This window comes from Dermacentor andersoni, chromosome 10, assembly GCF_023375885.2.
Source record: "Dermacentor andersoni chromosome 10, qqDerAnde1_hic_scaffold, whole genome shotgun sequence".
NCBI classification, from domain to species: Eukaryota; Metazoa; Arthropoda; class Arachnida; order Ixodida; family Ixodidae; genus Dermacentor; species Dermacentor andersoni.
The window spans coordinates 45,067,248-45,081,266 of record NC_092823.1 but is presented as its reverse complement, the minus strand read 5'-3'; the positions used below and the strand labels follow the sequence as shown (position 1 = coordinate 45,081,266).

General features: G+C 41.4%; 1 protein-coding gene across 1 annotated transcript in view; it reads left to right on the top strand.

The window, feature by feature from the left end:
- Nucleotides 1-14,019, top strand: part of LOC126543108 (venom metalloproteinase BumaMPs1-like) — a 42,650-nt gene that overhangs the window by 18,604 nt on the left and 10,027 nt on the right. Inside the window, exons 4-11 of the mRNA XM_050190248.3 lie at nucleotides 2,879-3,002; nucleotides 3,074-3,127; nucleotides 3,210-3,322; nucleotides 3,980-4,051; nucleotides 4,129-4,268; nucleotides 4,348-4,397; nucleotides 6,126-6,234; nucleotides 10,727-10,879. Of these exons, the coding sequence (XP_050046205.2) occupies nucleotides 2,879-3,002; nucleotides 3,074-3,127; nucleotides 3,210-3,322; nucleotides 3,980-4,051; nucleotides 4,129-4,268; nucleotides 4,348-4,397; nucleotides 6,126-6,234; nucleotides 10,727-10,879 (815 nt within the window). The remainder of the gene's footprint in view (nucleotides 1-2,878; nucleotides 3,003-3,073; nucleotides 3,128-3,209; nucleotides 3,323-3,979; nucleotides 4,052-4,128; nucleotides 4,269-4,347; nucleotides 4,398-6,125; nucleotides 6,235-10,726; nucleotides 10,880-14,019) is intronic.

The following is a 14,019-nucleotide window of genomic DNA, read 5'->3' as shown; positions in this document are numbered from 1 at the left end:
GGTGCAATATATCGGCCACCTTCGACTTCGCTTGACTTCCTAAACCGATTGAACACATTCTTGTGCAACAATGTACATAGGAACACGCGGTTAATTATGGCCGGAGACTTCAATTTACCGCACATTAACTGGCAAGACCTACTCTGCAGCGGCGCTGAAGCATCCAGCGCTGATAAACTACTGGATATAATGTTTTCTTTTAATCTAAATCAAATCGTTCAAGAGGACACAAGAATAACTTCTAGGTCGCGGTCATTGTTGGACCTAGTGTTCCTATCCAATAATATAGAACATCATTTGTTGACAATTGAGGAAGGTATTTCCGATCACAGAATGATTGTAGTGAATATGGCTACTAGCAGTGTGCCCCGTATGAAATGCTCCCCTATAATTACGGTAAAGGACTACAAACGTGCTGATGACAATTCAATATTAGATTTTTTGGAATTTTCGTTTGGCCAATTTGAGCACCATGCAAAGGAAAAAACTGTAGATGAGCTTTGGAATGAATTTAAGGATATAGTAGAGCATTGTGTGGACCGATTTGTGCCAACTCGAAAAAAAAAGACTAAACAACGCCGACCTTGGATTAACCGCGGCATCATTCACATGAAAAGAAAATTAAAGCGACTGCGTAAAAAGAAAAAAGGTTCGGACGAAATACCGAGACTTCGCGCAGAGTTGAGGCATACTCTGACACTATCCAAAAAGCAATTCTTTGAACAAACACTGACAGGGTTCCTAAAAAGTTCCCCACAAAAATTCTGGAGATATCTTAGCAGTAGGAAGGATAAAATTGAAGAAATCGTAAAGGACAACATAAAGTTAACAAAGTCTGCGGACATTGCCGAACATTTTAATTACTTCTTTCAATCTGTGTTTACTAATAATACAAACATGAATACAGACGAGCATTTACCATATATAACACGTTACCCAATGGGAAATCTAGAAATCAAACAAGAAGGGGTGTTCCAATTGCTTCTGAGTTTAGATGGAAAAAAATCTAGTGGACCTGACAGAATTTGTCCTGAATTTCTGAAACGCTATGCTGAATGGATGTCATACTACTTAACGATAATTTTCGCGAAATCATTACATACGCATTCTCTACCCACAGACTGGCGCAGGGCCGTAGTTATACCAGTGCACAAAGGCGGTGATCGCACACTTGTAAATAATTACCGTCCTATTTCACTCACATGTATCAGTTGTAAAATTCTGGAGCACATCATCGCAAAACATATTTTACGATTTCTAGAAGTGAATAGTTTACTTTACTCAAACCAGCATGGCTTCCGTACTGGACTATCTACCATTACACAATTAATTGAAGTAGTTCATGATCTCGCTGCCGCCTTAGATGAGAAGCATCAGATTGACGTCATTTGTATAGATTTTGCAAAAGCCTTCTATAAGGTTCCTCATAATAAGCTGATCTTTAAACTGAGAGAAATAGGTACCGATGAAAGATTAGTGCTATGGATAAAAGAATATTTAAGTGATCGTAAACAGACTGTAAGTTTAGATGGCAGCCTGTCGAGTCCACTCCAAGTGCTTTCAGGTGTTCCTCAGGGGTCAGTCTTGGGCCCACTGTTATTTCTTATATATATAAACGATATCTCTTCTGTTATTGCAGAACCGGTAAAAATGAAGCTTTTTGCAGATGATTGCCTAATCTATTCTACCGTAACCAATGTTCAGGATCAACTCAGAATTAGTCGTTGTTTAGAAAATTTCAGCCGATGGTGTAAATTATGGGGTATGAATATAAACTACAATAAATCAACATACACACATATGACTAAGAAAGTAAACGTTCTGCCTTTTAACTATTACATCGATGGTAATTTGTTAGTTCGTGCTAACCAGTTTAAGTATCTAGGTGTTACAGTTACGCATAATCTGACATGGCATACGCACATAGAAAATGTGTGCTCGAAGGCGAATCAGAGATTAGGTTTCTTAAGGCAAAAACTAGGTCAAGCTTCGCGAGATGTAAAGCTGATGGCTTATAAAACTTTTGTTAGACCTTTACTTGAATACGCCTCAGTCATCTGGAGCCCTCATCAGAAAGAAATGACTACAAAGTTAGAAAAAGTTCAACGTCGTGCCGCGCGCTTCATATGCTCAAAGTACCGCCGTTTAGAATCCGTTACACTGATGTTGCAGTCTTGTGAACTGGAAACACTAGAAGTACGAAGGCTAAAAAATCGTCTGAAAGTGTTTTACAGAATACTACATGGACATTTAAAAATCAACAAAGATGAGTATGTGCATCTTCCAGGAAAACGAAGCACTCGTGTTAACCATCAATATGTTTTACGTCCATACTTTGCTCACAGTGATGTGTTCCGCTTTTCTTTTTTCCCTGCCGTGATTGAACTCTGGGACGCAATACCAAGCTTTGTGGCAGAAGCCAGTGATGTTTGTGAATTTGAAAAATTGTTAAACATGTATTTTTGTGATTCCGCTGCCACTTGATGCACCTGTATATATGGTCTGCCTGTATTTAAACCCTCCCTGTAAGAACCCTCAGCAGAGGGTTGACAGTATGAAGAAATAAATAAATAAATAAATTTCGGGTATACTGTTGCTGTAGTTCTGCTTTCGACGACTGACCACAGTGATCCCCGCTATCGGTATCATTAAGGGCTAGACTGGTTTTTTTTTTCGGGCACATGTTCACTTTTCAAAGGGTTAGGTTACTCACAGTTCAGGCTTCATCGTCACTACGACGTTACAATATTGCATTATTCAGCAATTCAAAAAGAACGTTTAGAAAGTCTAGCAAGTGCATAAGGAAATTTTTTCGCGTAGCTGCCTCTGTTGCAACAAAGTCATAATGCATTTTACATAAATTCTATTCCTTCATCAGGAAGGTATTATCAGCCCGCAACAAGGCATAAAGCCTTTGTCTTCACGAGAAGGAATGAGACCAGGGAATAATCCTCACGTTCTATTCGCCCTTGCCCCCGAAACATATCAACACGACACAAACAGTAAGTGCTTCAAAAAACGTTTGTTCGTTTCTCCGTTTTCTGTTGTAATTTCCATTTTCATTTTGCTGAAGCATCCAGCCGACCTGTGAGTTCTTACATATCCCAGCGAAATTCTGTACCACAAGGTAGGTCGCTCACACTATTTGACAACGTAAAGTTGAGCGCATTTGTACTACATTTCTATCACTCTCCTTTATGAACTTCCAGGTCCGCTGCTCAACGTGACTTTAGAACTGATCATTATTGTTGACAGTTACTTCCGGAAGCAGTTTTCTACCAAAGATGAAATGCTGCAATATCTGATAATTTCACTGAACTCTGTAAGTACAATTTTTTGTCTTATAAATGACATCAGAAAACACTGTGGGTTACAGAGGTGCATATTCCCGCGACCTCATCCGAAATTGACAAAAAAGCAGTATGTAGCATGGCAGCGGTTACAAACTAGGACGCATTCGAATCCTGTGCTCTCGCACATCATATATCCGGATACATCTCAAACGGACAAATGCAACACATGTGAATCCAGAGACACTCTGGAGCATATATTACGGGAATGCCGAGGGATATGTAACAATGACGAGAACGCGGCCTCTAGCCGCAGCTTTCGCAAGCGCTGGGAGGCCGCGCTGCTCAGCCCCGCCCTCGAGGATCAACTATGGGCCGTCCAGCGGACCGAGGATGTCGCCAGGACCCACGAACTCATGGCCGTCGCCTAGGCGGGGCCTTTGTCCATCCCCACCAACTCGCAGGGCACACAATAAAGTTATTTCCTCCTCCTTTACGAAACGTTTGTTCAAGCTGCAGCCCTAGGTGAGAATTCTCCGATCGTGATAGTGAAATAATTCCGTAGCGCATTGAAAATTCCTTAGATTCTTGGGAATGGCCACTGAGAAACGTCAAACATCCATGTAAGGAGTAGAAGTGTTCGCGATTTCCGCATCTTATGTTGTCTTCATAACTTGTTTTGGACGCAGGTAAACTTACGGTATCTCACAGTATCTGACCCAGAAGTCGAAATTAAGCTTCTTGCAGTGGAAGTTTGTAATGTAAGCAATTTCAGAATGTGTTCTAATAGCTTAAGTTTGCTGGTCTGCATATGCTGCTGACAAATGCGATTTATTAGCACAAGCTGGAAGAAGAGTTCCTCGTACGAAGTGGAAAAAACCGCGTAGACGGGCTTGATACGCTCCTGAAATTACGACGGTACGTCAAATGGAACCAGAAAAAGTACCAAGAATATGACGCTGTATACCTAATAACAGGGTGAGTAAAGGGGAGCTTATATTTATTTCGTTACCAGTGAAGGGAGTTTCATTATAGGGAAAGTGTTTTGATTTTACAGGCTTGACATGGGCTTCCTTGGAAGTAGGGGCTGGGAATCGGGACAGTTAGGCAAGTGATTTACAACATTTCCCGAACAAATTGTATGGTAGTACTATTTTTATTATTAAGAAACTGCCGAAAAAAAATACCTCAGTTTACTGTACGCAGAGGCAAATAGAAACATGCTATGTCTTTGTCCCAATTTCGTTCAATGATATTATTGAAGTGTCTCAAGGCTGGTAGAAAAAGTCTTTGCTACAGATGCCTATATTTAAATTCTTTGGAACGCTGGATTCGTTTTGCTAGACATCAACGGCAGTAAATTGAATGAAGTTTATCAGATAAAGAACTGGAACTTAAAGCTTACCGACAATAATGAAGAGAGTTTCGAATTGGCCCATTAATCTGGTTTACGAAAATATGCGGAAGTAAAGGTAAAAGAATGGAAGCTTCACATTTACGACGGCGTGAGAAGAAATACATTCGCAATTCTGTGAATTGAATCTGTTGTGACATGAAACGCAAAAAAAAATCTGTGGCTTATACACCACTTTGAACACACAAGAAATGTGCGAGTAAACCTTACACCGCCTTCTTGAGTGTGATGCTGATATGCCACAAGCTGTCAACGCGTTCGTTGGTGTTATCAGCCAGTATATTGATGCTCTTTAACTGCTCTAACAAATGCAGTTTACGCTAGTGCGATATCGATATCTAATTTTGGCGCAGACTTCCAAATGTAAAAATCGAAGCTCGAACTATTCCTAAACATTGCTTCTTTTGAGACATTGAGGGCCTAAATCAAAATCAAAATGAGCTTATATGGTAGGTAGAATGTAGCCTTATGTTTGAAATGTAACAAATTCTTTTGAAGTTTGTCTAGCAATTATTAGACCAACTTCTCAGAGTTCACTTCACTCGTAACATTACTTGAACGAATGCGTGTGCTTGGCAAACGTCTCGTCTATCCGAGGATATCGCAATGAAAATGTAAAGAAACGTTTCATCGAGTCAGTTAGGGGTAGCGGGTAAATAAGCCAGTGTGTTAGGTGACGCAGCCCACCAACCTTGAACTATTGCTCTTGTCCAACCGAAGAAAAGTTGCGGTAAAGTAGCGATAGAGAAAAAAAAGAAGCTGCAGTACCGTGTCGAGGGTTGCCGGTTCACTTATTTCGAGGAGGCGATCATCACTGCGTAATATGGCAAAATACAATTGAGTATCTGGGACCGTCGGTGAAGCTTAAGCCTGAAGCAAGCAGTCCGCTGAGTTATACTGTTTAACAGAGGTATGCTGTACGTAATACTAAACCTTCTTGTGTAACGAATGTTGTCAAGGTGAATTCACAATAATAGCACATATTGTACGTTCGCCACTAGAAAGCTGAGATGCCAAGACTATTTACAACTCGAAGAAGTACGTACTCTGCTCAGGTGAGCCTGATATATTAGAAGTCAAGTTCGTGCTTGCTTGTACATTCGTAGCTGTTTGCCTCCAACGCCATATGTAAATGACGTGACTTGTTCCCCCATCCTGTTGGTCACAACAGTTCAGACGCCAAATGAATTTCGCTGACATGTGCTTCAAAGTAGGCACTCGCCAGTGTGCTTCTTTTCGTCATTGTATGTATTATACTGTTTCTTGCGCAAATTTAGGATCATGCAAGATGATTTGAAACAGGCGTCCTCCCTGTGTTGGTTACTGCCTGTAAACTTCTTTTGAACCTTGTGCCGTATTGTGGCGACGAGTTCTTGCTCATGCTAATGCAGACGCTGACAACAAACTGCATAACGTTCTAGGGATTGCATTTATTGGAAGTGTCTGTGCGACAGACAAGGTGGGTATGGGTGAAGACAAGGCAAGAACGTTCGCTGGCATTAGGGTAATGGCTCACGAACTGGGACACATGTAAGTTTTTATTGAAATTTTGCACCACGCGTTTTGTACTCGTGACATAATGCACAATGCAAAATATTGATTGTAACCCTTTTTAATCACGTCAGCTAGCTTTAACAAAGGGTCTTACTCAGAGCTTTCTAAGCGCGGGGTCTTTCCAGAATTTTATGCCATAAAATACCGTCTGTCTTGTGATGTGAACTTTTTGAGTATTTATTAAAAAGTGAATTATCAGGAGCAAATAGCGATACCTAGAAAATGAGGTACCGATCAAGTACAGTAGGCACCTGCTTTTTCTTTGCTAATAGACTCTTAAATGTTCTTTTGCAAGTGGCAAGCAAAGCACATGATGCGCTCACTGCGAACATGTGTCCCTGGCATACTTCTATTGATGTTGCATGCTAGAAGTGAGTGAATACGTACTATGTTTGGTCATGTGCAGATAAATAAAAGAAATGATAGTCTAGAGATGGAACGTGAATGCATTGGTAGAATGCGAACGCAAAAAAAATATATATTGGCTGAAGGAAGAATTGAAGGAGGAAATGTGACATTTCAAAAGAATTGTTTGAGAGTATTTGTACAATGAGTGCATTGAAGATATTATTTGCAAACTTCAGTTACTTTCCTTATGTATACTGGTTGCAATTTATAGCCCATTTGAGGATGCACGAGTGCAGCGTCCAGCATTATTGCTTTTCCGCCTCCTTTGAAAATTCACCTTTAGATTTCAACGCTCTTGTATTGAAGCAACATGTTAATGTTGTTCATTGGCGCGATGTATCCGCATGCTGCCGACTTATGGCGAGAGCATTTTGTTACTTCAATGAGTGCATCTTTTTGTTTTGTTTTTTGCAATTCTTGAAAAGCTCCCCGCATAGAAGCCTATTCCTGCGGCAGTCACGCCCGCGGGTACACTTGAGCAAGACTTTAACATTGTCATTAAGTATTCCTACAGATTCATTTTTTTCAAATGCGAGAGTGCTTTACGAGAAGGATCCGTGTTCTTGACGGGATGAAGAGGCGACTGCTTATTCTGTCAAAGTGGAAGTGAAGTGCTGGATCCCAGCACACGAGTGCTTCGTGCATAGTTTGGTGCCATTGTGCGCCCGATCCCGCTTCAACCGCGTCTTCTGCGAGAAATGTCAGTATGACCGTACGATAGAACGATTCTGTTTGGCGGGAAAATGTGGGTGCTTCCTTGGTGTTTCGTCGACAGTTTCGGAAAAGCGGAATTGATTTACCACGTCTTGTGCAAAAAATACTTCATGTTAGTCATCACGACGCACGTCTGGATCTCCAAATACCGGAATCGGAATACCAAATACCGAAGGTCTCATTGTGGCACATGTACTGTCGCTAAGAAGTTCTTAATGCATCAAAAACGAAAGTACAGTGCATGAACTCCATTTCATGTAGCCGCTACTTTAAGAGCAAAAGGCCATGTTGATTTTATCTTCCACTTTGTTTCCGGTGACAGGTGATTGCAGATTTGGGCATTCCTTGCTTTTGCAGTTCCTATAAGTTGACCATGATTTGTAACCTAGAATATCGCTGTCTTACTGAGATGTTATCTGTACAGAAATGTCATGTTGCCTGCTTTTAAATAATCGTTTTAGGAGAGGGCGGCTGTACTTGCACATGATTGTATTGCAGATTTCGACCTTTTTCAACTTTGCATATTATGAGTAGGCTAGCGCTTTCAATTCTTGCTTGAAAAAGAGTTCGTATGTTCATGCCAGCTTTACTAATGATTTGTTCAATAGAGTTAGTATGACTCGGCAGTTTTACTTCGAAATAGTATGTAGTTTACTGGCCTTACCGTCAAGCACTTTCTCTCATTAGGAAGTTCATGACTCAGCAGAAACCAAACGGCAGTGCATGTCCTAGATTCTAAGGCACATTTTTTATCCGCGTGAAAAGACAAGTTGATTTTGTGTTTGGCGTCATTTTTAGCGACTGCTGGTAGTAGGTTGAGTAAGTTGATGCATCTCTTGCTGTTGCGGTGCGTAGAAATGATGCTGGCGAGTGGGTTCTCTGGCGAATTGACTATGATTTCCAACGTACAGACTCGCAATGTGTGTTCTGAGTTGTTAAACTATCCGGAAAGGTAATCTTGCCTGAGTCAAATGTCCGTTTTAGTAAGCGTCTATTTGCGCAGCATTTCTATTGCCGATTTCTGTCTGCATTTTTTATGTTACATACAGACTATAGTCATATCATAAGACTACAGACCATAATGCAGACTATAGGTCGTTCTTAACTTTCTCTTTGGATAATAGTTGCTACATTCATGCCGGTTTTACTAGTCGAGTTAGTATTGCCTAGCACTTTTACTTTGCTCTTTTTATGTTCTTATAGCATAGTGCATTCCATGAAAAACCAATGGCGAAACATAATAGGCAGATGCATTTTGTTGACAGCCCGGGAAATAAAATGCTCGCTAACTAGCTGTCTAGCCGCGCCTTCAATGGGTCTAAAAAGCACACACAGCTTTATCGCTGCAGTTGAAGCGCGTTCGACGCTCGAACGAGCCAGAGAGTTGAAGCAAGGAAATAAGGGAATAGTGAGCTCTCCGTAAAAGATGCGTACTTGAGAAAGTGCTCAGAATGTTCACGTTTGTCTACTAACCCGACATGTGGTGACCTCTCCTCATTCAGTCAGGATCACCGAATGATGAGAGGTCCCCACATGTCATCAACACTCTCATCATTTCTGATCACGTCATCAAAACTTACGCAAACCTGGAGACTGCCATTACCATTATGTGTCTGCGGAAGTGCTTTAGTGTGGTTTCTAACATAAGCTAATTCTGGAGAAAGTGCAATTAAAGGCATACACGGGCAAATAATTATAATATATTACATAAGAGGAGATGCAGCGTGTAGCGCTGAAGCTTTTACCTCTTTCTCAGTGTTTTTTGGCGATGCAGCTGATGATGTGGGGAGGGTGTGGAAGAGCGTGTTCTCACATAAATCATGCGCAGAAAGCGAGTGCACAAAACACAGCTGTAAAGCTAGCGTGTATGAGATTAAAGAGGAAAAATAACAACTTGCTTAATAACGTTGTTATCACGTCATGCACCAGCGTCCCAACTGAAGGAGTCAATTGGTAAAATTGGTGGGAGGCGATGAGATGCGTTATCATCTAACGCCCCGATTCGTACTTTTCAGTACAGGCAGTCCTATTAGCAATGGAACCGGCACATCGATACCCCAACTGTGGCAATATTGATACTGTGATAAGGGCCGTCAGGATGCGTCGCATGTACCGTCTGCCACAGTGTATGCGATCCGCATAACATTATCCACCAAGGCTCTAATCCTCTCTGGCTGACCTCCACCTCTGAACAGTTACTGCTCCCTATGAACTTGAAACACCAGCCCTTCTAGAAATGCGACTGTCTCGCGAGTAACGATTCGATGACCATCATCGAATTGCATTTGATTGTGGTTTATTGGTGTTGTGGTATTCTTTTTTAGTCAGAACACGCAGATTCCAACCTGTAGTATTTGGGCTGGCACGTCCTCATCCAGTCTTTCCGGGCCTAGAAAAGGCAATACACTTCTCTCGATGTAGTTACACCATAGTTTGTCCTGATTATTCACTTACAGTATTTGTAAATTTCCATGAGTATTTCTGTCTGCATAACTTCATTCAAGATACAGCGTCAACGCTCAGGACATGCCATTTGGTGGGGCACTCTTGCTTCGTATGGTGCTGGTGAAATTTCGTGGCTTTTACTTGCTGTCTTTCCTCCTCGTCATCTAACGTTGCTCTCTCGGCAGAACACATAGCCCAATCACGTAAACGGAGGGATGTTCGAAAACTCATTGCTGTTAAAAGTTGCGCAATTTAGGTCGACAGAACATCGACATAACCTAAGCAACCTGAGCTCTGGTGTATCTAGGAATGCCACTATTCTTATTTTCGAGTCTACGGCTGTGAACAAATTGCTGAGTTGATAGTAGAGTGGCTGCCACATGAACATGAACCCAATTTAATTACTCAGCCGATGTCTTGCTGATTAAAAGGAGGTTATTTTACTTTTTCGTCCTAATGAATGTAGTTCTAACCTGCACTCTGTATAGGTCCTTGTTAACGTTTTTTTTTTTAATTCTCGGTTACGATTTGTGTGTTTTTGAAACTTACCCTAATTTCTTGCATCTTGTTGTTCACATGCCAATCCTATCGTATGAGCTAATTCAACTTTCGGCTTTGCAGTTCACCATAGTGTGACCAGCAAACCGAGAGGAACTAAGAAGTTCTTCATAAATTCTACATAAGGTTTTCTTTTTCTAGCGATTTATTATAGTCGCTAAAACGCAGTGAACAATAGGACAGAAATTGGCGGCTAACAACCACCTTAACGATTATTTCTCCCACTTTGAGCGCTGTGCTTTTTTGCCTTGTTCCCAGCCAAATACTACAACGTCGAAACTAGTTACTGTCCTCACTTAGGCCTTTGCCGGTGTGTTTTTTTCTTTTGGTTTCCAACAACTAGACTTGGTTGCCCGCACGATGGATATCAATACACTGGCTATTCATCCAAGGCGTGCCCATGGTATGATGGCTTCATGATGACCTACCTTTCGAATAGCAGCAACAGCATGAAATTTTCCAAGTGCTGCAACGCTGCGATGACACGTCTCGCCCGGTAGGTGTGCGAACATAAGCCGTAACTATAATGAAAACTTGAGTGCTGTGGCCAAAAAACTATCTAAATTACAGAACTTTTCAGCGTTGAGACTTTGCTAATGGATTATATTAAACTGTCATATCCTCGTTGAGTCACGGCCGACAAGCTTCGTATAAGCTGGAAGTGCGGCATTCCATAGCAAAGCTGTCTCTGCACGGATACTGAGCAAGGATGCGCCGCAGTTGAAGACTAGAGTGATCGACTCATCGCGACTTATTTCACGCGGAGAGAGATGCTCTGTTGCAGCAATTGCAAGCCATATCTACCAGGCTAACCCAGGTTATTTCGCCAATAATAGCATTGCCAACAACATTACAACCAAAATTACGATGGAGAGCATGGGTATGGGTCCAAGTGCGTGAATCTATGATGGAGTATCAGATCAATTCAGCGGGGGGTCCTTGCATAACGCATTAGAAGTGATTATAAATGGCTACACAAGAAGACCACGTGGCGTAACACCAGGAAGCCTCACTTTACTGTTTTCATAATTGTGCGTGCTAGAGCAGTGTTACATGTGTAGTTTAAAAAAAAAAATGTGTGCCAGCTCTGTTTGCAGTTGAGCTTCAATGAAAGTAAAAGAACGTGAAAATTTAAACAGTGGTTTGCAAACAATACATTATGATTTCAAGTGAGAGACCGCGCGCTCAATACAACTTTAATTAGCGATGTTACGCTGTTGTGGCTGATGTCACTTTCTCAAGTGCGGCATGAAGCCACAGATGTACAGTACTCAAATCGCAGTGTACGTCACCTGATGTCCGGGACGTGGATGATTACAGCGCAACTAATTTTAAAGCGATGCTTTATATGGCTAGGCGAAACAAAAATCTGTCCATCGCGCTTGTTACATCAGCAGCAATGGCCGGAGCGTCGTCGTCTTATTCCACAGCTAGCTCGTTGGAGCACCTCGGCGCAAGTACGCGAACCCGCTCATGCCACTTCTGCGTTCGTAGTCGTATTCTTTACAGCTGGCTCCATTGCCGCTCAACATTCCAGCGTGGAATTTCACTTCTCTTCTGTGGTCGCAGTGGGGAGGCCGCCTGTGAGAAAATTGAATAAAGAATTCTTGACAATTAAACCAGTGAAAAGACGACACACACAGGATAGACGCGGAAACGATTCAAGTCGTTGCGTGTGCCACGTTTCTCGTCTTTTCTTCGTCTCCTGACTAGCCTAATTTTCAAGGATATGTGCCAACTCACACAGACCGCAACTGTACTCTTTAAACAAGCAGTTACTCAATACTGTGAAGCTCTACCGAAAATAGTGGCATAACGAATCAAACAGAAAAACAATTTTATTATGTCACACTTTGGAAGCGCGTAAAATAGCAGTGCGCTGTTTTGCCTTTCATAGAATCCTTGATTGAATGGCGTGAAAATATTTGCGTGATAGCGTTCGCCTTTTGTATAACTCAACAACAACACATAATCGATAGATTCTACCTGTACTAACTTTACTTCATGCATGACGAAATAACTTTTACCAAAGTGGAGCACAGCACAACCTTTCGACGTAATGGAAAGTGACGGGCGTTATAATTGGAGCAGGGAAATTGTACAAAGTTAGTCAGGAAAACTGGGTAATCTACATTCATGTTCCACATATGTTTATTGTTAGAGCTTGGTTGGTCATTAAGTGCATAAAACTAACATGTTTTCCTTAAGAACAGGGGTCTCCATACTTTTGGTCAGGAGGTCGCATCGGCGATGAATGGTGAGGTTGACTGCCTAACAATAAAGAAATATATAAATATTGGGGAAAGTAAATTTCTAAGTATTAGTAATCGTACTGGAGGAAGACAAAAACTATTCTGAATAATGGATGTGCTTTCTAAGGTAATTTATGTTAATTAGTTGCGTGGACCTTCTCACATAACGTAGGGAAAAAGTAGTGAAGTATATTATCGTTAAAATTTTGCTTCTTCTTTGATAGTATAAGAATTTGAGAAAAGCATAAATATTTGTGGTGGGAAGCAAGCTTGCTCTAATCTGGGTTGCGGAGTGGCAACTCAGGAGATTGAGGGATTCCGGAATCGCTGATTGTTTTCCAACACTAGAAACGACAGTCAGGTAGATGGAATGCGAATGGAGCAGGAGCCCGAGATTGTGGAATGGAATTGGTATTGAATCGACCAATAATACCGCAGCCCTAAGCATTGATCTTAAGCGGAAGTACAAAACCAGGCAATTTCCCAGTTATGTTGAACTAGACTTGACCAAAGCATGTTCGCAATTCTTACTCAATACGACTGTTTCAGTATGTATACCTATAGGTGACTACCTCTGTCTCGGTAATCGTAAACAACGCTGCATACTGCACGTTCTACCCTTCTGATGACCAGGAAACCATTCACAGATACCACGTTGAAGTGAATCTAAAGGCTGCAACATTTAATTACACTTGAGTCCTTAATTTCAGTTACTATATCAGCTAATTAGGTCCTTCTTCTTAGTGAACTTCTTAACGCTCCTTAACGTTTAGTTAGGAAGTTAAGTTGCTGAGGATAATTCGATGCGGCAAGACCGTGCTTGATCTACGACAAAGGAATGCCGGCAGAAAATAGCCACGTCAGAAATGGTTGCACCCTTCTCCAGTCCATGGTGATTTGTAAAGTGCGCCATATTTTTAACACGCTGTCGAGTAATCATAAGGCCCGATAACCGATGATCAGAAATGTGTTTAAGAAAAGGTGCTTGTTAATATGTTCTTAAATATTAAAGAAAGGGCAGCAGCCTTCAGCAATTCCTTCAGCTTTAACTCAATTACTTCGAAAACAGCATTCTCTTTAAAGACGTCTACCCTAATTTTCCTAGACTGCTTTCTCATCAAATAACTGCGCTCGCCCACTGCACCAGCTATGGCGTAAAATTATGTGGTGGTCTGGTTTACTCGAATGTTACATTACAGACATTACAGACAACGCTCTGAAGAGATAGGGGAGGGGGGGGGTTGCTATGCGTGTTTGTTAATTAGTGCGTGACATTATAAAAATAGGTATTTTTGTCATATGGCAAGCAGTAAACAATCACAGAGAAATGTTTTATTCTATTGAACTGGAGGAATGGAATAGATCAGCTAAGCCACCCCTTCTG